Below are 23438 nucleotides of genomic sequence, written 5' to 3' on the forward strand. Positions count from 1 at the left end.
TTGAAGGAAGATTTTATCTTTAATATCGGGTACATACAAACACCCAAACAAAATTCTTTAGCAATAGGAGGGAACAGCTCAAAGGTTCACCAATCACCCCCTCAGGCACAACCCTCACAAATACTCTGCAATACAAGGGTGTAAGAAAATGTCTCATAATTCTAAAATATTTAGAAAGAGGCATTATTCTGAGTCATTTGAGATATAAGGGACAAAGTAGTACAAATTTTGTTTTCCAGTGTAACTTTTCAAACCCCTCAAATGATTACCCAAGACTACTAGGAGCAAAGTGCCCTTGCATTTCTCCTTACAAGTTATACGAGTTAATTACAGAGTTACCAGCTGGCTGTTAAGATCTGGATCTTATGGAGGAAGCCAGTAATACTTTCCCCCTAATAATCAGAAAATAATTCTAAAACTAGAAGTAGTTCTTTATTGTATTTTCAGTTACAAAGGTGAAGGAACAATCATCTTCTTTCTTCATTTGCATTCCAGGTTATGAGCTGAACTGTCATCTACAGCTCCACTTTAAGATTTTTTTTTTTCTTGTCTTCTTTATGCATCTTCACACCTTTCCTGCCCAGGCTAAGCCCAAGTCTTTGTGGAGCTCTGCTCAGAGAGGTCCAGATACTCTCCTCCAGACACAAATTCACAAACCTGTTATGAAAATACTTTCCCACTGATGTAATGATTCTGCATTAATAAACACTCAGCTCTGTACACTGCTGAGATATAGTATCCATTCACTAATCAGAACTAAGAATTAATAGGGGTTTTCAGAGCTACAAAGGCAGCATTTTCACTCTGATGGGAGTGTACAGTTTATACTTTGGGGGAGGGGAAGAGAAGAAAGAGTGTTGGATCTTTCATGAACATAAAAGGGCAGAATTACACATTAGTGTTGCTTCCCCATGTATAGACATTTTTTTCTGAAATGCAATATAAACTGAAAGTCAACGATTTGTTACTTCAACCAAAGCTCAGATCATCCGTGTAATTACTTTTAGGGAGGATTAGGACCAGGGTTTCCTAAAATGTGGATTGTTAAAATTTGGCAATTAAGAAATAAATCACAATGGGAAAATAGGTTCCTATTCACAAAAGAACGAAACAAGCTGGCATGGTTAATGCCCTTTTAACAAGGCAAAACCAGAACTGAGACACTGGGAGTGCTGCTGCCAGGTCAGGATTGAGGCAAAACCGTGCAAATGGGCTCCTACCCCACCTGCCCAGCCCTCGGCCTGCTGCAAATCCCTCCCTGCTCCTCCAGCAACCTTTCTCCTTCATCAGGGCACAGAAATTACCAACTCAGGGGGGAAAAAGCCCACGCTTTCAAAAATCTGTATTTGAAAGATAAGCTGAGATGCTGGGTACCCTTGATTCCTACATGCTTTAATACAAAGATTTCTTGACCTTCAGAAGTTCCTTCTTCCAGAAGGAAAAAAAAAAAAGAAAAAAAGAAAGAAAGAAAAAAGGAAAAAAAAAGGAAAACACTCCAGAAACTACCATAGTGAGACACTTGCAGACAGCAGTCTAAAATAATGGCAGTCAAAGGTCAGGATGATACAGGCAACATCCATCTTTTCATTTAAATATCTTCCTGAAAGAGACCTCTTAAAAGCAGAGGTGAGAAGATCAGGGACTATCCAGGCAGAGTGCTGAAAAGCTGCCTCAACGTGTGTAATTTACAGGATTTTCCTAATAATAACAAGTATCTCCAACATTGACAAATATTTAAATTTTCAGTCCTCAAAGAAATCTAACATGGGAACTACCTCCAGCCTGCTGGTCATCCTGGCAAGATATAGCTATTTTCTTATCCAGATTCCCTTATGAATTAAGACACCCCAGGTTAAAAAATAATTCTAAAAAAAGCAAACATTGCAAATCGGACCCTCAGTAGTAAGAAGACACCAAAGTCCTCGAAAATGCATACCAGGAGAACGATTGGATTTTAGTGCCTAACAACGCTCAGAAGGCCCCAACATGCTCATCTGTCACCCCGACAGAAAAGGAAAGGGCGCCAGACCAATACACACCTCTCCGATTCAGATACCACAGCCCGACACCCTGCACATCTGACACCGAGCTTCCCAGCAAAACTAAAAACAGGTCTAGAGCGGCCAAAAACAAGGATGAGGATTCTCTCTGCAACTTCTTGTTAAGAGCACTCCTGAAGATCTTTCAGCATTTCGTGTTACTGTTCCATCATCACAAGTGACAAGAGAAACAGCTGAATTTCTGCTTCAGGTATCTCCTCCAAGAAAAAATACACAACCGGTGAGTCTGTTATGAAACGGCAGCACATGTTTAAGGCCCCTAAAAGGACCGATGCTGATAAAATTAAAAATGGCTGGGCCCAAAGATCCCACGGCAACACAGGCACAGCTCTTGCTGGCCATTAAAATATATATTAAAAATTCTTGCGTTGCCTTACAAAGGGCGAGGTATGCAAAACGAAAAGATTATATATTTTTCCGAAACTGAAATAAATTATTAGACAAGAGCAGATCTAGGCAAAGCACGGCATCCTGAATGCAGGTCGGGTTCATCTGCACAATAAAGCAGATTTCCTTCCCCGAGACGCTTAGCGTATCGAGATTTCAAAACTTTTACCAGGCTCCGCCACTGAAACAGATGATACACACCACTTTTTAAGGAGACGCAGATGTGCCCAGATGCCAGCGGACCCCACCCCCCTTGCCTGTGCCAAAATGGCTAGTTGGATACACAGCCTGGCTACTTACCAGCCGCAGTGCTGAGCAGCAGGGTGGCACTGGAGAGCAGGAGCACCAGCACAAGGTGCTGCAGTGAGGCAGTCATACCTGGGGACGCCGAGGAGCCAGGAAGGACGAGGAAAAAAATTAAAAAAAAAAAAAAAAATACAACAAAACAAAACAACAAAAAAGAAATCCCGAGGAGAGGTATTTCCTCCTTCTTTCGCGCAGCCTTCCTCGAGTCTCTGGGTTCACAATCCCGTCTGGAAGAGCAAATGGCAGCTGCGAGGAGCCCTCTCGGCTCTCACTCCATTACAGCCGCTGCCTTCATCTCCCGGCAGCCGGCACCGCTCGGCGGGCTCCGGGCAAGCGGCTGCTCCTGCCCGCCCGCCCCGAGGCATCGCCCCCCGCCCGGGCACGGCGGCAGGCTCCCGACCAGCTGGGCACCGAGCTTATTCCCCACGCAGCTTCACGATATCGAAGAAACAGCCCGGGTGAGGCGGTAACATATCCAGGCGCGGTCCCGCGTCTGCAGCAATGTCAGTCAGAGCCGCCGCAGGCCGGCGGGGCACGGAGAACGAGCTCTGCGGGCTGAGCCGCCTCCCGGCCCGGCCGAGCTCTCTGTCTTCTCCCGGCTGCCTCACGCCCCCGGGAAGGCGGCGGCGATCCCCTCAGTCTCTGGGCGGAGAGGCGCGGCCCCCGCTGCTCTCAGGGCGAGGGCTGCGGCGGCATCGCGGCCCATCTGTCTGCCCCGCCGGGCGGGCTGCACCGCGCACCCCCGGCCACCCCGGCGGAGCTGCGGCCCGGGGCGGCGGGCGGCGAGGCCCCTCCCGGCCGGCTCCAGCTGCCGCGGCACCCGGCTCCCCTCGGCGGGCAGGAGCGCGGCGCAGGCCCTTCCCTCTCCTCCTTCTCCTTCCCCGAGCCTCCACAGCACCCGGCAGCCCCCGGCCCGGCCCGGCCCGCTCCTCCCTCTCTCCGCTCCCCCGCCGGGGGCCGAGCCACACGCAGTTCGTCCGCGGGACGGGACCGCCTCAGCCCCTCCGCGCTGCCAGCGCCTCGGCTCCGCGCCGGCGAGGGGCCGCCCCGCTCCGCCTCCTTCCCGAGCCCGCCGCCGGCTGCGGGCGGGTGCCCAGGGCGGGTGCCGAGGGCCGGAGCCTTCCCGCAGCCTCCCCGTAGGCTGAGGGCCGGAGCCTTCCCGCAGCCTCCCGCAGGCTCAGAGCCGCCGCCGCCTCACCGCCCCCTCCCTCCCTCCCTCCGGCCCCAGACACAAAGGGGGCTCGCGCACACCGCCTCCCGCCCGGCCCGCGCGCCCCGCCCCGCCCCGCCCCGCCCCCGACCATAGAGGTGGGCCTCCAGGTAGCCAGAGGGGCAGGCGGCGCGAGGCCCCGCCATGTTGTGGGAGGGGGCGGCGGGCCCGGGCCCGAACCCAAACCGGGCCGAACCAGGCCCAGCTCCGGCCTCGCGAGGATAGAGACTTTCCCGGCAAGGCCTGAGTGCCCGTCAGCTGGGAACCGTGAGCTCAAGAATCACAAAATTGCGTTTAACAAAAAAACAAACAAAAAAAGGGTTTTTCTCGCCCTGAGGTTGCACCCGCTTTGAACGCCGTGGTCTGCCTGGCACCAGCCCCTCAGGCCTGCCCTCTGCTTCAGGTCACCGACGCCACCGTCCCTGTTGATCTCCAGGCACCGGCAGTGCCGCCCCTTTCTCTGTGAGTGAGCCCAGGCCCTGCTCTGACTGCTTCAGCCACCTCCCCGTCCCAACCAAAACCTCCGTCTGCCTGTTAAACCGAGATGTAATAATTGCAGCAGGAAGATAACGCCAGTGCTGTGAGCTGTTGGCATGCTTCAGCCTTTGCTGTGCTGTCCAGGACCAGAGGAATACGGGAGGGCAGGAGCTGAGGGGAGAGCTGTGACTGGAACCTGCTATCTGATGTTCGGCCTAGCAAGGCTTTTTCAAACAAGTTTTACTGGGTGTAGTGTAGAAGAAGGTTCTTAAAAACACCTTGCACGCAGAAGGCACCTTCCTATCTGGGCTTCTCCACAGGACTGATTGTGGTAAGTGCTTCCCTGTGCCTAAATTTCCACAGCAGTTTAGAAATGGGGTACACAGTGTGAGTACAAGTACAAAAATCCAGTTCCATGCCTCAAAATACTGAGTGCTACTGCACAAAACGGTGTAGTTGCAAATCAGAGTTACTATTTCAGTGATAATAAAAGGTTTCTGCACAACTCCATTCAACTCTTCACAAGCCATAACAGGTGAACCAGATGAAATCTGATCTTGCATCATCAAGATGATTATTAAATAAATTCTAGTAGGATTTTTATCATCATGATGCTTCATCCAGAAACATAACTTGACATTCCTAGGGTGAAGCTGAGCTTATATGGTAGATTCTTACAAAAATTGTGTTAAAAGTTTATTTAGAATATCTGTACTTCCAGTCTAACATGGGTACTGGTGAAAGACAACAAAATATAGAAACCCAGTTTGTAATTTTTGTTGCCACCTTCCAGAATTACAACCATATGTTAACCACAGTGTCCTTCCTGTTATTTGTGGAATGTAAACTGTCAAGAAATAACCTTTAGAAAAAAAAAAAAAGAACCCCCCCCCAAAAAAACCAACACTCAACAACAAACAGAATACTTTTACTACCAAGAGACAAAAAACCCCAACATCGGGTATTTTTCATGGGCCAAAAATCCAGTGTTCTTTCCTGGGTGGGCAGAGACAGAGAGCTAAGCACAGAGGTTCTGCCCAGCTGGACCTGCCAGCAGGAGCAGCACCATCTGCCTTGTGCACAGAAAACAAGAGCCCAGCAGTGGGGGCTGCACACTCTGGGGATGGCAAAAGAAAATGTCTGTAATTGTTTATGATGTGAACCAAATGCCTGAAGGCAGTGGCAGGAGTCTCACCCCTCCCAGCAGCTCTGGCTTTGTCTCATGAATCAGAGCTGCAGTTCAAAATAGCACAAAACAGACACTCTGCCTTAAAACGCTGACTTTTCTTCTGTTCTCTCCACAAAATGGGTTGGATTCCTGTTCTGTAGTTTCCTAGAAAGACAGAGCAAGAGGTGCTATTTTTAACACTCTCATTTCCCCTCGGTTTCACAGACAGCCCAGCCCCTGATCAAGAAAACCCCCTTGTGAAAGCCACGGGGGCTGTGGATTTGCTGTGCCTGAGCACTTACCAGGCCCTTGGAGTCAGCCCTAGCAGACTGCACAGCTTTCTCCTCCTCCCCCCCTGCCCGGTGGTGAATTTCCCCTCCCCTGGGGCTGCCCCAGCCCACCCCTCCGGGCAGATGTGGGCAGGGAGCTCCGGTGCCTCCGCAGGGCAGCAGCTCCCCTTTCCCACGCTGCTGGGAGGGACCCAGAACTCTCAGGCTCAGGCTCCCTCCTTGCTCGGAAGTGCAGACAGACAGACAGACCCTCCTGTGACAGACTGACTGCTGTCTGTGAGCCAGGATCCCACTGCCTGGGTGTTCATCAGTGGCAAGTCAGCCCTGCAGAGTCTTAAATGCTCAGCAGGATGAAAACTGGCAGAGCTGCAGCACGGGAAACCTGTGGTGTGGGCTCAGGTAAGGGTAGGGGGCAGGCAAGAGAAAACCCTTGAAAACTTTACTGAGACTTAAAAGCAACCAGGCTGACCAAAGCCCAGGAAGAACTTCACCCAATGAAGCAGTGCTGCCCAAACTTAACAGGGATGAGAGTGATGAGCAGAAAACCCTTGTGAAACAGCTGCCCTCGTGAAACAGCTGCCCTCTGCAGCCCTGTTCTGGCCAGGAGGCTGTTCTGGGCAGGGGCACGGAGGAGAGCAGCAGAGGGGCTGGGGTATGGTGGCTCCAGCTCCCCAGGGTGTCAGCACCAAGTGGGGCAGGGCTCCTGTGTCCCCTCCTTGGGAAGGGAGCTCTGAGTGACAGGGCTGGGAGCTGCCCCTGGGCTCTAGCAAGGCACTGGGATGAGAAGCAAGGCTGGCAGGCAGCTCGGGTGTTTCCCACTGCCAGCCATACTGGTGCAGATGTTGACATCACCTGGGAATTCAGTGCTGTCCCCAGGTGACATTGAACTGCTCCTCGTTAGCAGCATCTCCTCTGAACAACACATGCTCATTCCTCAATGCCTGGGACAGGGAAAAACTGGGGGATACGGACTGGGAAGCATCAAAAATCAGCAGAGAATAAAATGAAGAAAAGCAAACTGGATGGCCAAGCAATAGCTTGAGCCCTGCTTCTTTTTAGAATGTGCAATTTTCAGGCACTTAAAAAAGATTTCTCAGGATAGGTTCCCTGCTGTCCAGGAGTTTTTCAGCGCTGACGCAACGTAACTGTTATCATGGTTGGGACTCAGGGGACTGCTCTTTTTGACAGGGCCTTTCATGAAGTCAGCAGCTCAGTTTAAAACAAGCCATAAATTACATTTGGCTGCCCATCAGCTTGGCCAGAGTGTTCTCTCAGTGCTGTCATAAGTGCTGGGGAAAGAGGATAATAACACGGCCCAACGTTTATCTTTTAGGGAGTATTTTGTTCCTAATTTAAAACCAAAGCATCACCATAGCACTGGCTCTGATGCCTAAACAGACTTCATACTTTAAAACAGCAATCAAGACGCTTGCAGACTTTCCTACAAACCCCCCCATTCTGGATCCTCAGTAGTGGCTTAACAAGGAATGGATCCTTGGTAAGTTAGGGACCTGTCAGCAGGATCCAGCTCACCTCCTGTGACAGAACATGGAGAGAGAGGTGGTTTCTGATAGGAAGGATCCAAGCCTTATGCAGCTCTCCAGATTTTTATTAACATCTTGAATTGCAGCCAGGACAAACTGAAAAGACAATACTGTTTACTTACAGTCTGCTGAGTTAGCAGCTACAGCTTCACCCAGCACAGCCAAACAATCACAGGCAGAGGCTGTTACCCTGGCAAGTATTCAGTTCCTGCTTTTACATCCATTTTCCCATCAGTTTTTCCCAACCCGGGGTGCCACACAGAGGCACTGACACATCCCCTGGGAGTCAGAGGTCAGGCTAGCAGGGGTGCCAGTGGGAAGACCATAGCCACAGAGAAATGGATGTACAATAAGCTAGAGGGCAAATGGTGAATCCTCTGGGGACTTTAGAAGAAACTTTAGAAGAAGCCCAGAAGTACCTCTCTTCAGCATGGATGCATTTCCTTGGGAATAGGGAAAGGCACTCTGCCCTTCAGAGCCTTCCTGCAGCTGACTGGTTGCTTTCACCTTGGCTGAATTATTGTCAGTTTCTGCTCCTTTTCCAGGGCTCGGCTTCATCTTGGGAACCAGATCCCACAAAAGAGGGACAGAGAGACACCAAGCCATGACTGAAACCCCAGAAAAGTCCTTTGCAGGAAAAAGTCAGTTCCTTTCTGTTCTTTCTGACAGGCAGGAAAAGCCCTCTCCACCACCACTGGTCTGCCCAGACGTGAGGCTGGCAAAACCTCCTGTGGCAGCACACACCAGAGCAGGCTCTCACCCTCATGGTTCTACCCACAGCCTCAAGGAAACAGTAAATGGAAATCCCTGCCTCAGAAGGAATTCATTTCCCCCTTAGTCCAGATAAATAATCTGTGCCAGACACTGCTTTTGGCTTTTAGACTCATAAAATTCCATCTGAAGGCTGTTAGGACTTAATTTTTCTTTGTCTCTGAAGCATAGAAAAGAGCAACAGCTTTTGAGCCTTTGGAAAAAAAACCCAAAAAAACAAAAAACCCACACCAACAAAAAAAACTTGCCAGTATGAACTGGTAAGTGTTTTCAGACCTGGGTTTTTCTAATCATACAATGTTGCTGTGTAATCTACTGCAAGATGAACAAAGTCATAACAGTGTTTGACATCATCATCCCATATGGGAAGAGAACTTTTGTGGCAGCTTTGTTTACCTTTTGGCAGGAGACTTCATTAATTTAATGCAAAAACTAATTGCACCATTTTTCTGGCAGTCCCTGGAAATATTTATTTTTATGTTAAACTTACCAGTTTCCCTGGTTGTGCTGTAGAGAGTGATTTCCTACGGGGAGCCCAAAATTGCCTGATCAAAGATGTGAGGGGCAAGCCTGGAAAAGGAGGAAGGTGGGCATGGGACAGGTCAGACTTTGGTACTTGGGGAGAAAGCAGCAGAAGGTGCACACTGTGGGATTAACAGACAGAGGGAATATTTTGTATCCCAAAGGATTAGCAGTGAAGGAGTTAATATCCATTTCATAATACACGATATTTCCCTGTGATAACTAACTACCAACAATGTTCATAGCAGTTGCTGTCTTGCTTTAGAGATAACACTGCTTAGTCTGTGGAAACTTTATCTCCATTTTGGGGGTGGAGGTGAAAGAAACTTTCAAGCTAGCTCCCAGAAGCACCTCCCACTTTGAAGTAAGCCTGAAATCTTATGTTAAAGGCCCTTTACAGCTTGCCTGAATCCCTTGGCTTGTTTTTCACAACATAAAACGGGAAATTTGCTGCAGGGTGTTTATCAGTTCAAAACATCACTTATTCATTAAATCCAACAATGGACTCAGTCAGAAACAGGAGATGTAATGAGCTGTGTGGGAATCATCATCTGCTCTGCAGCAGAGGGTATGTCATTGCCACAGACCTGCAGGGTTTCATTCCTCAGAGCTCTCTGAGCCTGCTCACGACAGGCAGCTAGGAACAGAACTCATGGCATCCCCAACACACTTCTCCTCCTATTCTTACCTTCTTTATTCCTTCTGGTTTCGGGGTGTTTTGGTTTGGTTTGGTTTGCTGGTATTGTTTGGGTTCTTTTTAATCACTCAATACACGAAGCTACTTGGCAGTGCAAGCCAAGGTTGGTTTTCCAAAGCCACCTTTTCCTTTTTGTTCTTTAATTTTTTGCAGGTTATTAGACCTAAAAAGTATTTCTCTAATCAGCACAACACTTCAGCCTCTGAGAACAAAATGAAACCACCTAATAAAGCCTTGGTGGATGACCATGGCAAATTGATGTCTGGAGGAGCCAGCCTGTGTGCATGTGTATTGCTGGCTGTCCTCAAACTCCACACCAGCTTGACAAGTGTCAGACATTCCTCTAAAGGAGAGAAGCAATGTCTACAGAGCAGTGTTACTTGCTGGTTTAAATGACATATTATAATGGCAAACCAGCCATGCCTGTAGCTGCTCCCCAAACACCCTGAGTGGTGGCAGTGGTGGCACCTCTTGCCACTGGAGGATACCAGGTGTTGGAGGTGTGAAGCCTGGGTGTTACTCTGCTCCCCAGAGGACACATTTTACCCCTCTGACATATTCTTTGTTTCTTACCAAGCCTAGATGGGTGGTGGGGATGGTGACACAGTCAGGGTTGCATTGGCCCCTACCTTTTTCCATCCTTTCTTTGGCAGCTCCTATGCAGCCATGGTTCTGCTCCAAGGCTGCTGGCTTGGGCAGTCGCTTGATGTAACAGGGCACACACATCCCATGCTCTCTGTGTCTTTCAGCAGCTGCAGCACAGCCCTGGGACTCTGCTCTTATCTGGCTTCTGGGTCTCTCCTGACTGCCTTTCCAAGGAAACAGCAGCAGTGCTGAGGGAACAGCTTTTCCTCAGGCTGCCTACAACAGTAGGAAGGTCTCCAGGAGCCCCAGGATCCAGGGGAAGGTGCTGCTCTGAGCATGCCTGCTCAGCATCCTTCTCCTGTATGTGGCCAGCTCCAGGAACGTCACCTGGAGAGAGATAAAAGTAAAATTATTACCTCTCACTACACCAAACAGGAGATCTCTGTCCCTTCTGCTCCTGCCTGTAACGTGACATCTGTTGCCTGACAGTTTTGAAACATTTTTATCCATGAAGACTGTTACTTTAGGTCCAGAACAGGTCAGCATCTCTTCAGGCTCACTTGCCTCTCAAGGATCCGTTTGGAAAAATAAACTCAACTGCTTCCCTGGAACATCCACCAGAAATGCCCTTGCTGAAGTGAGAGAGGCCACACCACACCACTGACCCCATCCACCAAGGGCAGATGGGGGGCTGGTGGCTGACCCCCCAGCCAGCCCAGCACAGAGAAGACACCAGCACCTGTGTCTGGATAACCCAGAGCAGGCAGAGCCAGCCCTGGGCTTCACTCCTCCTCACCCACAGCCCTCACAGGTACACTCAGTGATGGGACAGAGGGGTGCAGCCACGTTTTGTGAGGGACAGAACGTTCCTATGGGCCGGGGCTCTTGGATGCAACTGGAGAAGTCTGAGAAGTTCCCCTGCAGCCTCCCTTTGGAGCAGGTCCCTGGGGCAGCCCAGCAGAGGAGCCTTTGCTCACACGGAGTTCCATGTTTGGCTCAGCAGAGCCAACAGCTGTAACACAGCTCTCTCCTGCCCTCCTCCCCTGCCTGTTTTGTTGATGAAATCTCTCACCCCAATTTGGGAGATAGTGGTGTTTGCTAAACACACTCTGCCTTGCTACCAGAAGAGCTCCTGACCTTGTCCTGTCTTCTTCTTGGCGTTTGGCAAATACTTATCAGTGCTCGCAGTGACCTCCAGCCAGCTGGGCAGAAAGCTGTGGAGCCAAACATGTGCACAAAGAATTCCAGGGGCAGCTGTTACTCCTGCATTATCTCCTCCCGTGGCTGCTGCAGATCCAAGTAGTTAATGTGTGTTGCAGTTTGCAGCCCCCTGCCCTGCAGCAGATGAAAGAGCATCTTCCTTCAGCTCGGGGCCATTAAATCCATCTCAACAAGGAGGGCCTTCAGCCTGCCAGCAGCCCGTGTTGCCAAATGTATCCTACCCTCAGATGAAACGGAGCCCAGAACAGATGCCACAGATCACAGACCTGCCCTCTTTAGCTGAGAAGGTCACCATTTAATCGCCCTTCCCAAATTAAATGAAACAGAGGCCACTCTGTGTGTATCCAAACATAGCACCCCTTCCCTTCAGCTCCTCCTGAAGCTCAGGCGTGAGGAGCTTTCTCACCCTGACATGGAGAGGTCCAAGCCTGACCGGAGTTCATTCAACCCCAAGAACACAAACGAGTTGCTTCCAGAAAATGAGTCCATTACAGCTAGAGACAATTATGAAAGGCTGCATGAGGCTGGGACCAGATGTGTGCTCTGCTCACCCCAGCTGTTGCTTAGAGCCGAGCCCTGGTTTGTTTTGCTTTTGTTTTTTAAACAAAACAGAGGACTGACAGGAATCAGGGCTCCTCTGTAACAAGAAATATCTTCCTAGTGTTTTTCTGCACAGCTGCAGCTGCCACCCACCTCCTGCCAGGGCATGGTGGCTCTCAGAGGGGGATGCCCTTACATGCTAGGATGGAAGTGAATGGTGATGCCATCCTGTTGAAGTTCAGCTCCAAGAATCAACTGGCTGTCTTTGAGAGTTTCTGGTTCTTTTATCAGTAGGATGCTCTGTACTGTTCCCTGGAAATCAGAGGGACTGCATGGCTTCAATAATCCTTTGCCTTCATGGCACATCTCCCCATCAGAGGATCTCAAAGCAGTTTGCCAGCAAGAACGGGCACAACTTCACACTGTGCCTGCTAGATAAGAGGAGGATGGAATACATTAACTGCTTAAAAGCACACAGCAGCTCTGTGGGATGAAGGAAGAAGAAGAAAAATATATATCCGTTTGAGAACTGTAGAGGGTTTTATAGAGAGGCAGCCTGGCAGGCTGCCAGGATGCTGAAATTGCCACCCCTACACAACCACAAACACCATGGAAACCAGCTGGGGACCAAGAGGCAGGAAAGGAGATCAGCAGGAGCATGGCAGCCAGGCTGGGACACTCCTGCTCTGCAGGCTGAGGGAGGAGGATGTGCCCAGCCACCAGTGCTGCTGCCAGGGGGGAGCAGGGCTCCAGGAGGAGGTTCTGCCAAGCCTGGGCTAACGCTGCTTCCCTGATGGATGACAGCAAAGATGGGGATGCTGGAGACTGCTACATCATGCCAGCTGTGGTACAGAGATAATGGAAACCCTGAGTGCCAGGTAAAGCTTCCACATGTGCTGGGAGGTGTAGGAAGACTAAAGTAAGTTGACACCTTAATGAGGAAGGGGAAGGAACATGCACACACAAGCTCCTGCATGCCCTGTCTGGTGAGGCACGATAAAAAGGCATGAGATACTCAAGAGTAAATTTCCCCCCCCCTACAAATAGCAAGAAATCTCAAGAAAGGAATCCTTGAAGCTGATAAAAAGTAAGGAAAAGGAAGAGGCCTGGAAAACAAAACCAAAAATAACAAATGAAACTGAATATAACAGGAATAACAAAAATAAACAAATCCAGGAAAGTGGTGGGGGAGGAACAAACACACTGTTAATCTGTGGAGTACACCATGCACACATTAAACTACCAAGGAAGCTCAGAGAAACACCCAGGCTCCCAAGTGAGCAAGGACAGCTGCTGGGGACCAAACAGCACACATCCCTCAGAAAGCCATGCTCTTGGAAAGCCAAGGCAAGAGGAATCTCATCATAAAACACCTGTACTCCTTCCAAAATGCTGCTAACAGGAACAGCAGTGTCTCTTGAGGAAGTGGGGTATGGGGCAGCCCTGGGGATGTGCAGGTCCCAGAACCAGGCTTGGAAAAACCAGCCCAGTGAATGGAAATGAGAGGCAGACTGAGACAGAGCTCTCCCTCCATCTCTCAGCAGCTGAAGGGTGCAGAGGTGACCTGCTCCAGATCCCAGCTGGAACAGAGCCCAGGGGAGAGGGGAGCATCTCACAGAAGAGCAAAAGGGACTGGAGAAGCAGAGAAGCAGTGAAGAGGAAGCTGTGTGAGAAGACAGAGAGCCAAAGGGTCTCCCAGCCAGCACAGGGGAGGGCTGGAAGGAAGAGATGGGAAGGCTGCCACGTCCATCCCCCACAAGGCTCTATCTAGGAACAGGCGAAGGCCACACAGCCAGCACAGAACCCTGCTCACAGCCCAAGAACCGGGCCTGGAGGAGGGTGAGAACAACAGGATAACATCAGGCATTTCTCACGGAGCTGAAGGACCGCCGCTGGTCATCAGGAGACAAGTGCAGATGGGAGACTTTGAAGCAGTGCCAGAAAAAACAAGCTACAGCCAGGGTCAAGGAACATGGGATCCAACTCCTAGTTGTCAGCAGTCGTGGTGTATACATTGCTGAAAACAGATGCAGTGCCAGGAAAATCCAACTCCCAGCGTGAAAAAAATAACTTAAGAATGATAATGAGCAAAGCCAAAGTAACTGTGACTGTGAATTAGTGATTACACAAAAGCTTTTATCTTAAAATTATGTGAGGCCAAATTCTGAAATCAGTTTTTCAGCCAGAATGTTCCCTCGAGACCCTGTGATTTGGCCACAAGTTGCTACATCTTAAAAAAAGAATAATAAATAAATATTTTTTTTTTCTAAAGCTAACTGATTGCTACACAGCCTCAGCTTTGCATCAGACACTCCTCCGGGAGGGAGCTGGAGTTATGCACCTCGTGCCACTGTCCCTCTGCAGCCTAACCATGAGGCACAGGGCAACACCTGGCTGCTATTCAGAGGAGTGGGAACATGGGACTGTTCCTTCTGCAAGCAAGCACACAGTAGTCAAAGCTCCTGAAACAAGTAAGATACCATCCATGCTGCAGTTCCTTCCACTGGAACGTGTCAAAGCTGCTCCTGAAAAGCTGAGTGCACAGGAGCTGGGTACTGCCACAAAGAAAAGCAGCCATCACCACTGCCAGCCCCTTCCCACTTTTTTGCAGAGCTGCAGTGTTCTTTGGTACATCAGGGCTAAACAGGAAAAAAAAAAAAAAAAAAAAAAAAAAGTCTTTTCAAAATAACCATTCTGGTTTAAAAACAAGCACTGTCCTACTGGCAGGCACACAAGAACAGCATAAGGATCCTCTCTCATCCCATTCCCCAGGCATGACCCAGCCCAGCAGGAGCTCAAGGCTTCACACCTGGAGGCCTCTGTGCAGTTTCAAATGGGGCATCTGCAAATCCCAAGCCCCGGGAAGATGTGGCTCCTGCCAGCAGAGCAACTGCCCCACAGCTGCACCAGGAGGCAGCTCCCTCCCCACCAGCCTTTCCAGTTCTGGTTCCAGACCCAGGGAACACAACCCTTCCCTGCTTCTGCTTTGGGTTTGGCTTGTCTTAAGTAACATGCTGCCAACCTGCAATTTCTGAAGAGGTATCAAAACCACCATGGTGACACGATGACCATTTTGAGCAAGAAACACACCTTTCCTCTAAAAGCCCTTCCAAAAGCAAGGGAACGTGCTCCAATACTTGTCCTAAAATCTGAAGCTAGAATGCTCCCCAGCCAGATACGTGGGTAATAGCTTTTTCAAGTCATGCAAACACTTTGGAGATTCTGAAAGGAGAAATAGCTGGAAATAGTTTAAGATAAAAGAACCTTTTATGCCAGCTGGCAAAAGGCAAACAGATGGATCAGATAGATGGAGAGACGGGGCTTAAAGCCACTTTTGTCTCAGCAGTGGGCTGGGCTTGTGTATGCAAGGTCTGAAGGCAGCATATCACATCATCTGACCCTTAAATGTTAGCTTTATGAAATCATATCAGATGAAGCCACAGTGTTCAAAAGCATCTCTGGGCTGGCAGGACACTCACCCTCCTCCCCCTTTGCCCAGCAGCACCTTCACCAGACCCTGGGCCCCTCAGGTTCTCCCCCTCAGTTCAGCAGTCCAGTCTCTGCTAAAGGTTGAGGGGATTCAGCTCTGTTATCATAGAATCATAGAATCATAGAATTAGCCGGGTTGGAAGGGACCTCAGAGATCATCTAGTCCAACCCTTGACCCACCGGAGCAGTTGCTAGACCATGGCACTGAGTGCCACAGTTATGGCACAGGGAGACTCCCAAATATTTAGGCAAAACCACGTTTTCCTCCAGAGTGCAACAGCAGCAAGGCAACTGGTGAGAAATGAAGGATGCTGTGAAGGCAAAACACGTTTGATGTGCTTCACAGAAACTTAATGACAGCAAGTAGGATGCCAACCAAAGAGGACAGGGCAGGCAGGGGGTTTCTTTGGTAGTCCCTGCATGGTGAGAAAGGCAGTGCTTTGGTGAAGCTGGGACTTTAGTGACTGAATCCCAAGTGGCCAAACTGAGCTGCCTGAGGAGCAGAGTTACACCCTGGTTGGTGGGGATGGCTCTGAGCCCTGGGTCTGCACAAACCCTCACTGCCTGCTGCCAGCCAGACACCCACCCCCCCAACACTTGCTTTTTATATATGGGATTATGGTGAAGGGCTTGGGATGTCCCCAGTGCTGGCAGCTCGTTTCATGTGCTGTTTGTGACAACCCACAAGGGCCATGGTCCCTGTAGGCTTCCTCCAGGCTTCAGGGGGTTGCTCCCAGTGTGACATCCTGGCTCTGCTGGGTCACCAACCAAAGCAAACCCAGAGTCTCTGCAGCACCTCAACCAGCACAAGGAGATCACACAAGTCTGTAATGTGGAAAGATTAAAATAAGCACATTGAACAGGGTGAGGAGTAGTTTAGCTTTCTTTTAGAAATGTGGGGATTTTGCTATATAAGGACTATGTGTCTCTAGAGATTTCATGTCAAAATTGAATTGCTTAATGAATATTAAATATTTATCAAGCAATTCACAGTTGAAAGTGGCCTGCAATGACGAATCAGAAAAGAAAATCACCCCATGAATTCATCATCCTGAAGGATTTTAATACTCACCTTTAGAGATGTTTCTGCTTTTCACATCAGACATTAAACTCCTTCCTGTCCTGTCTGCCCGGGAATCTCCGGGTTACCAAAGACATGGCAGGATTATGCCATCAAAGTTACAACATCCCAGCCTTGATGTGAGTAATCCCCACGTAAATGGGAAAGAGCAAGACATGGAGTCTGTGTGGTGGGTAGGTGTGGAGCCAGACTGCTTCCTGCAGCCCGTGGGGGTGTGGGAAGCACATCCCCTCCACACAGGGAGGGCTTGGGGTGGTCTCCCTTGGCACCTTCTTCCTCCAGTCCCTTTGTAGGGTTCATCTTGCCCTGGCCCCCCACTCACATCAGGGCAGTGTGGCTCACAGTAAAGGAATCACTCCCAGCATAAATACTGGATTCTTTGTTTTCATAAGCATGTTCACAGGGAAAAATCCTTCTCTACACGAGGCACATCATCACTTTCTACCTGTGGCTTCTCAAAGACAAGCATAGCTGCTTTCTGTGCACACCACAGAGCCAAAAATACCTCAGAGAGCACCCAGACTTCTTTGTCCATCTTAGATAAGTAGTTGTCAGGAGAAGACATCACCCAGAATACTTCTCTCTCCTGTAGGCATCATCTTGTGATGATTGGCTCAGCAGCACTGAAGGGCACTGGTGAAGCATGCTGATATGGTGCAACTTCTGCTGACGTGAAACACAGCTACAGGCAGACACAGAGCTTACTGCAGCCATTCCTAAAGGTCAGGGCTTCACCAGGGGATGGCAACCAGCAGCTGACAGCCCAGGGAAACCCAGATGCTTACTTGCATATTGAACAAATTTGACTGAGAAATCACAGAAGCATTAATAAGCGCCTATTTTGTTATTCTACACTTCAGCTTAGTTTGTTTGGGGTTTTTTGGGTTAAAGACACACTCAAGAGTTCCTTCTTATACTTTTGACCTCAGCAAATATGAGTTGTTCAACTGTCAGTATCAGAGTTGGGAGCTCTGATGATCTATTGCAGACTTCATGCTAGCTGATATTTTGGACAAGCTGTAGACCCACACAATTAATCAATGTTTCAGCTTGTATCAGCATAAGTTTCTAAGATTCAGGCTAAACTAGATGAAACTAAATCCTAAAAATGTACACCCCAGGATCCTGCCAAACCCCAAAAGCTCCTACTTGTACAACTGCTGTCATTTTTTAATAGTGTGGGACATAACATTTGATTTTTTCTTAGTGCCTGGAGCTACTTGTAGATTGTGTCCTAGATTGTCCCTCCAGATTGCACAGGTACATTTGGACTGTGCTGCTGTATTGTCACAGCCCTCAGTGCCTGGGGTTGTGACTCACCACACCACCACCAGGTGCTGGAGGAACCATCTCTTGCTGGAAACCAGTGGGAGGCTCCAGGAAATGCCAGTTAGAAAGGGCTGGAGGCAGCAGCACAGTAAAAATAAATCCACACCTAGCACATCAGAAGATACTCATTAAAAAGGGAAGCATCTGTGTCCCTGCTCTGACATGGTTTGTGCATGGTTTGACAAAAGTAGTTCCTCAGCCCCTTTTACTGGTAAAATGCTGCACATCAGCTGGGCTTTGGAAACCAGAGAGAAACAGATCAAGCAGATGGCTGGTGACTGAACAAGGCTCTGGCCCTCACTACAAAAGCCATCCTCAGCATCTGCCTCTCAGCACAGCCTGGGTGAGACCCTTTATGAGTGACTTCAAAGGTAAGCTGACACATCACCACTGATCCTGATGAGTTGCATCCATCTGAAACACTGCACCCAGCAGCTGAGCTTCCTGCAGGCTTCTCAAGAGATCTGAAACTTTTTCAGGCCTTTGGAGTCAAGGCTTTGACTCACAGCTTCTCTAAAAGTTCACCATCCTGCCCCAGCAGCAGAAATGAAGCAAATTGTGAGACTTGCAGACTACCCTGGTCAGAACAGTACATTGCTTTCCACTTCTTTGCATTAGATGAAATATTTCATTGTTGGCAGGGTGTGGCCAGGCAAAAGGAATGGTTCATTTTCTTTAATTAATTTTGGTACTATTTGTACCTATGCCTTCTTTAATAGTTTCAGGTGCATCAGTTACCAGGAGTATCTGCTTCAAGGCACAAGCAATGAAAGTTCTTGATCCATCTTCCCCTGCAGGGTTTTACAGCCTCTCCTCCTGAAATAGGTGCAAGGCCCTTTCCCACAGATGCTCTGGAGTATAACTATTTTCACTGCCAGAACACTTAAACTTGGGGGGGTGGGGGGGTGAAGAAAAAGATAAAAGGCTTTTCAAAGCAAGTGAATCAGCCAAGGGGGAAAAAATAGACTCTGTCTCTCTCCTACCAGTTTAATTAACAGCATTCCTCTCCAGGGACAGCAAGCACAGTGCTAACCCCTCCGAGTGCCTTTCCACAGCCCAGCCCTGCAGCTGCCCCCCTCCCCCCTGCCCCCCCTGCCCATGCCAGAGCTGCTGTGGGGGGGAAGGGGTGTCTGGGCCCAGCCAGGGCCTTGCTCCAGCCAAGCCTCTGAGCAGAGGAGATAGTGCAGTGAAAGGAGCAGGACTGGTTGTGCTTCAAGATAAGATTGTCTGCCAGGGCTTTGTTGGAGGCAACCTTGCAGATGCAGGAAGGAAAACAAGCTGTAAAGATGGTAAAAGGAGAAGGAAAAAAATGCCCCAAGGGAAGTGGTGCTGGCACAGGAGACTGAGAGCTCCCCAGTGAAATAAACACGAGCAGCACAAGTCAAACAGCATCTGATCCTGCCTCAGGAAGCCCCTCTCACATCCTTCTGCAACTCTCCCTCTGGACAGGGTGCCAGGGACCTTGGCACAAGATGGAACAGCCCACCTGAACCTGCACTGCTCCAGCCCTCCTCAGCAAGCAGCCAGGAGCACCAGGGGCTGCTCTGCTCAGTGACAAAATCTGCCCAGGACACCAATTGTGAGGGCTGGCACTTCCCAGGCAGGTATGAGCTGATGACCATGGTGGCATCAGGAAGAAAAGCACCTGGTGGCAGGGTTTGGAGAAGGACAATGAACTGCTGCTCCTGCAGGAAAGGCAGGAGGTGAAGGACAGCACCAGGACAGCTGTCAGCCACGTGGAAGTTCACCAACCCAGACAGGGCTGCACTCCTGTCCCATCAGCTTCCACTGGTTGCTTGGTTGTTTTTCCAGATTTAGCCTCCAATTGCATCTGTTCAGGCCCTGCATTCGATCTGTCTCATGGACATAGAGAACAAGGACCTTCTCAGAGGGTCACAGAGCTAAACCCAGAGCCTCACCCCCACCTGGGCGACCCAAACTCAAGTGTGGGAGCAGCAGGGCCCAGATGTAGGGTTCCCTCCTGTGCCCTCCCCCACTAGTGGTGGCACAGCCCCAGGGACACACAGAAGGCAGCAGAAGTCATTGCTGCTGCTTTTTGTTCAGAGGCTTGTGGTCTTTTTTTCTCCAAGACAAGAAAGAGACACTTGTGCTAAATACCTCAGTTTGTTTAATCCACTGTACAGAAACAAAATCCTGAGAGGTTCAAAGCTCCACTGTTTACTCTATCAGGCTTATTTCTGGGCTAAATAAACCATCAAAATCTGTCTCCAGTGAAAACATCAAAACATGCTGGTTGAAGCTGATGAATACTTAGCATTTGGCAAAGACAAAGCATGAATCCATAATTATTATGAGTCACCTGGAGAAACCAGAGCAGTAGCCAACACAAAAATCCCTCTGAATAACTCAATGAGACCAAAGATGCCTGGAAACACACACATCAGAGACAGGACATCATCAGCCCTGGTGAAGGCCAGAGAGGGGCAAGCAGCTCTACCCAGTTCTGGGGGGGACCTCTCATGGTCCCCTCTGACTAAGCACCTCCTGCCTATCTCACCAGAAGCCCATCCCTGGATTACCAGGGCAGCCCAACATCCATAGTCCCTCTATGACTCATAGGACTGGAACAAGCCAGACTTTTGCAGACAACAAAAAAGATAAAAATCATATTGCTTGGGGCAGTGCCAAGCTATTATTTCACCCAATTAGAGTCTTGAACTGCTGAAAGTTAAAAGGATTTCCTCTCGAAAGAGAACATTCCACAGCCAGAAAGTCTCCAGAAAGGTACAGGAGCAATAACTCCTGGTTGTTGGGCATTAGGAAACAAGTGTCTAGACAAAGGCTTCTTTTCTGGTTTGTTGTTGATGACATTTTTAAAAGATGCTACAGTACGGATCCTGGAACTTGGATTTCTCTTTTACACTCTACACCTGTGACAGATTCACATGCCCAGAGCATGCCTGGGATGGCTTACAGACCTTGGGTTATTTTAACTACCACAGCCTAAAGGTACCATACCCCCTGTGGGGTGAAAAGGGATGGGCATCACTACCTGGGGATGCTGCAAATCTCCAGAGCACCCCCTTTGTGCTGCACATGGCATAGCTGGGTCCAGGCACAGGAGAGCTGCTGGTGTTCCTCACCCTGCTTGGAACATTCTTTCCCTCACCTGCCTGCTGTCAAGTGAGCAGAAATTTGGACAACTGTAGAGAAGGACAGTTCAGCTTTTCCTGGTGCTGCCTTTCCCAGCACACTGCCTTGCCACAGCTCTGCCCACTATTGCTTCAGCATGTCACAACACACTGATGAAGCAACTGGCAATTAGACTGCATTTATCTCCAGTGTTATGTTCACACTGTATAAATAACAGCCCATCTCCCATCTGCAGTACCTTTCATTGGGCATGGCCCTGCTGACCCTGCAGGGAGCAGCAATAAAGCCTGAGCTCAGCTTTGGGTGCTGTTGCCCAGCTGCCCAGTGCCAGGCCAGTTTTATACAGATCAACTTTTAAACGTGCTTCAGGGCCACTATAAAAGCAAACCTCTTCTGTGCCACCACGCAAAAGGAACTGTTGTGTGTTTTGGCACAGTTAGTTTTAATTCCTTCTTCAAGAAGAATTTACTGTGGCTGCCCTGAGCCTGCCTGCAGCTTTATCAAGAGAGATTTCATCGTGGAGTTAGGACAACCTCGCTTGCAGCCATTGTACTGTCAAGCAGGTTTCCTTCCTCTTCTTCACAGCACTTCTACATCACATCCTATCTACAGCTCTTACAGGGCTTCATAAATAATGTGATAACGAGAGCCCTGAACACTTAGGGGATTTGGGAGGCATTATCTCAGTTTTTAAGAGGTGGAATACAAAGATCAGAGATTAAGGGTGGCAAACCCAATGGGCTGTGATCCAAACGACAGGAGTTTTTATACCTCATTTCCCTTGGATCTGGAGCCCTTCCTGGCTTCCCTGCTGCTGGCCCAGCTCTCTCACTTCTGCATCCCAGCACCTGAGCCCTGCCCTGCTCTCTCTCTCCAGGGTAGTTTACAAATGTCACATCAGTCAGTCCCTCATTGTATTTTGCTTGAGGTCTGTAGAGACAAAAGTGCTGTTTCCATCAGCCAGTAACTGGGATGAGAAACTGAATATCAGAAAATCTATTGTAGAGTAGTAGTGAAAACCTGGAGCTGTTGAGCAGAGAGATGCTGAAGGAGCTGTCCCTCCAGCTCTCAATAACCTGGGACTGGACTTCCACAGCAGAGCGAGCACAGCCCCCATTGCATCCTCTGGGGACAGAGGAATTAGGTGCCCAGGGAACCTGTGCAAGATGCTCCCAAGCTGTCAGCCATCATTTTGAAACAGCTTCATTTACCCTGTTCCAGGCTTAGCCCTAGTTCAGCAGCCTTTTTTCACTGCTTGCTTGAAGTGCCATCACCAGTCTGTTCATCACCAAGCTGATCCTTCTGCATTCAAGAGTCCCAAAGCATTTAGCCTGAATCTAACATTAGTTTGAGGATGTTATTTTTGGTTTTGATTAATCAATAGACAAAATACAAGTTCCATTTTTGGATGAATGAACTCCCTCACAAAGATCAGTGACACACAGTACAGGCTCTACAAAATGTGCTGCTAAATGCACAATTATTTCTCACAAGAGAGCCTGTAAAAGCCTCAGGATTTAAACTCCTACTGTAAAAAGGTGAAAAAGCTCAATCCCTGATGAAAAGCTTGTCCTACATCCTAGGTAAGAACCACCTCTCTGTGCAAAGAGTTTATAGTATTTCCCAACTACACCTGCAAGTTCTATTATTATTATTTAAAGGTACAAGACTGCACACAAATGCCCAGATGTTTTTTTTTCTGGAAAACCATGCATGAGCAAACCAGTCTGATCTGATTGAACTGATAAGCAACTTAAAAAGCAGTCACCCTGGCTTGAGACAACTGCAGTCTGTCACCACTGGTTTTTTTCAATGATCACCCTGAGCACTCAAGTTGAATACACTTATCAATGTTTCAGCAGCAGCCCTTTGGGATATATGGCTTCTTGTTTTGGGGATGAAGAGTTCAACACTTCAAAGCAGAACCTAGAGTATTTCTTTCCTTACCTGCTCTAGCAGTGGTGGCAGATAAGCACATGGTCTGTCCAGGACTGAAAAGCATAAAACTTGATTCCTTTTCTCCACCCAGTATTTCTGAGTGACACACAGAGATCTCAGTGTTTTCTTCCTCTTCAAAGGGGTTTCATTCAGTAAAACTAAAGAAAAAACCCAAAACCTACAGTATTTCAGAAAATTTGGAAGAGATTAAAGTAGAAAGCTCTAGTTATTTTGGTATGGAAATGAAGGCTCCCAACAGCAGAGCAGAAGAGGCAAAGACCCACTGCTCCATGGCCAAGCTCCAAGGGGCTGCCTCGTGAGGGGGAAGCTGGCCTGCACTGCACACTGGCTTGCACTCATCCACCACTCCAGGGTGCTGTCTAAAAACAGAGGTAAATCTCATTCCCTTGTTATCAAAAGAGCAAGCAAAAGGGAGGGAAATGGCTGTGGAAAAAAAAGAAACCAGCAACTCCTCTCCATTTCGATCCCACTGATTAGAGGTACCAAGCAACTGATGTTCATACAAATTTTCTGATTAGGGTAAATTATATAGGATGGTTTCTGAGCAGCACATACATAATTTATCTGATACTTCTGAGGAAGCAACTACATTAATAGTTCAGAGGAAAGTGAAATGTCATGTCTGTAAGGACTTCTGTTTAAAAATCCATTTACAATAAAACAAACCAAAGGCACTAATAGTCAAGTC

At 48.8% G+C, this 23438-nt stretch overlaps 1 protein-coding gene and 1 long non-coding RNA gene across 5 annotated transcripts in view; both read right to left on the reverse strand.

The window, feature by feature from the left end:
• BMPR2 (bone morphogenetic protein receptor type 2) overlaps positions 1-3928 on the reverse strand; it is a 91847-nt gene extending 87919 nt beyond the window's left edge. For all 3 annotated transcript variants that reach the window (XM_071747953.1, XM_071747952.1, XM_071747954.1), the window contains exon 1: positions 2748-3928. In XM_071747953.1, coding sequence (XP_071604054.1) covers positions 2748-2823 — 76 coding nt within the window. In that variant the 5' untranslated portion in view covers positions 2824-3928. The remainder of the gene's footprint in view (positions 1-2747) is intronic.
• Positions 3929-5367: 1439 nt separating this feature from the next.
• On the reverse strand, positions 5368-15365 carry LOC139797937 (uncharacterized). Of its 2 annotated transcripts, XR_011726628.1 has the most exons (5): positions 15258-15365; positions 14801-15000; positions 14169-14401; positions 8704-10404; positions 5368-5773 (listed from the first exon to the last, which is right to left on the reverse strand). It is a non-coding gene; the product is annotated as an uncharacterized lncRNA (long non-coding RNA). The 2 variants fall into 2 exon arrangements; XR_011726627.1 differs by lacking the exon at positions 15258-15365 and having other exon boundaries at positions 14801-15247.
• Between the last annotated feature and the right edge of the window lie 8073 nt (positions 15366-23438).

This window comes from Heliangelus exortis, chromosome 6 (assembly GCF_036169615.1).
Source record: "Heliangelus exortis chromosome 6, bHelExo1.hap1, whole genome shotgun sequence".
Taxonomy (NCBI): Eukaryota; Metazoa; Chordata; class Aves; order Apodiformes; family Trochilidae; genus Heliangelus; species Heliangelus exortis.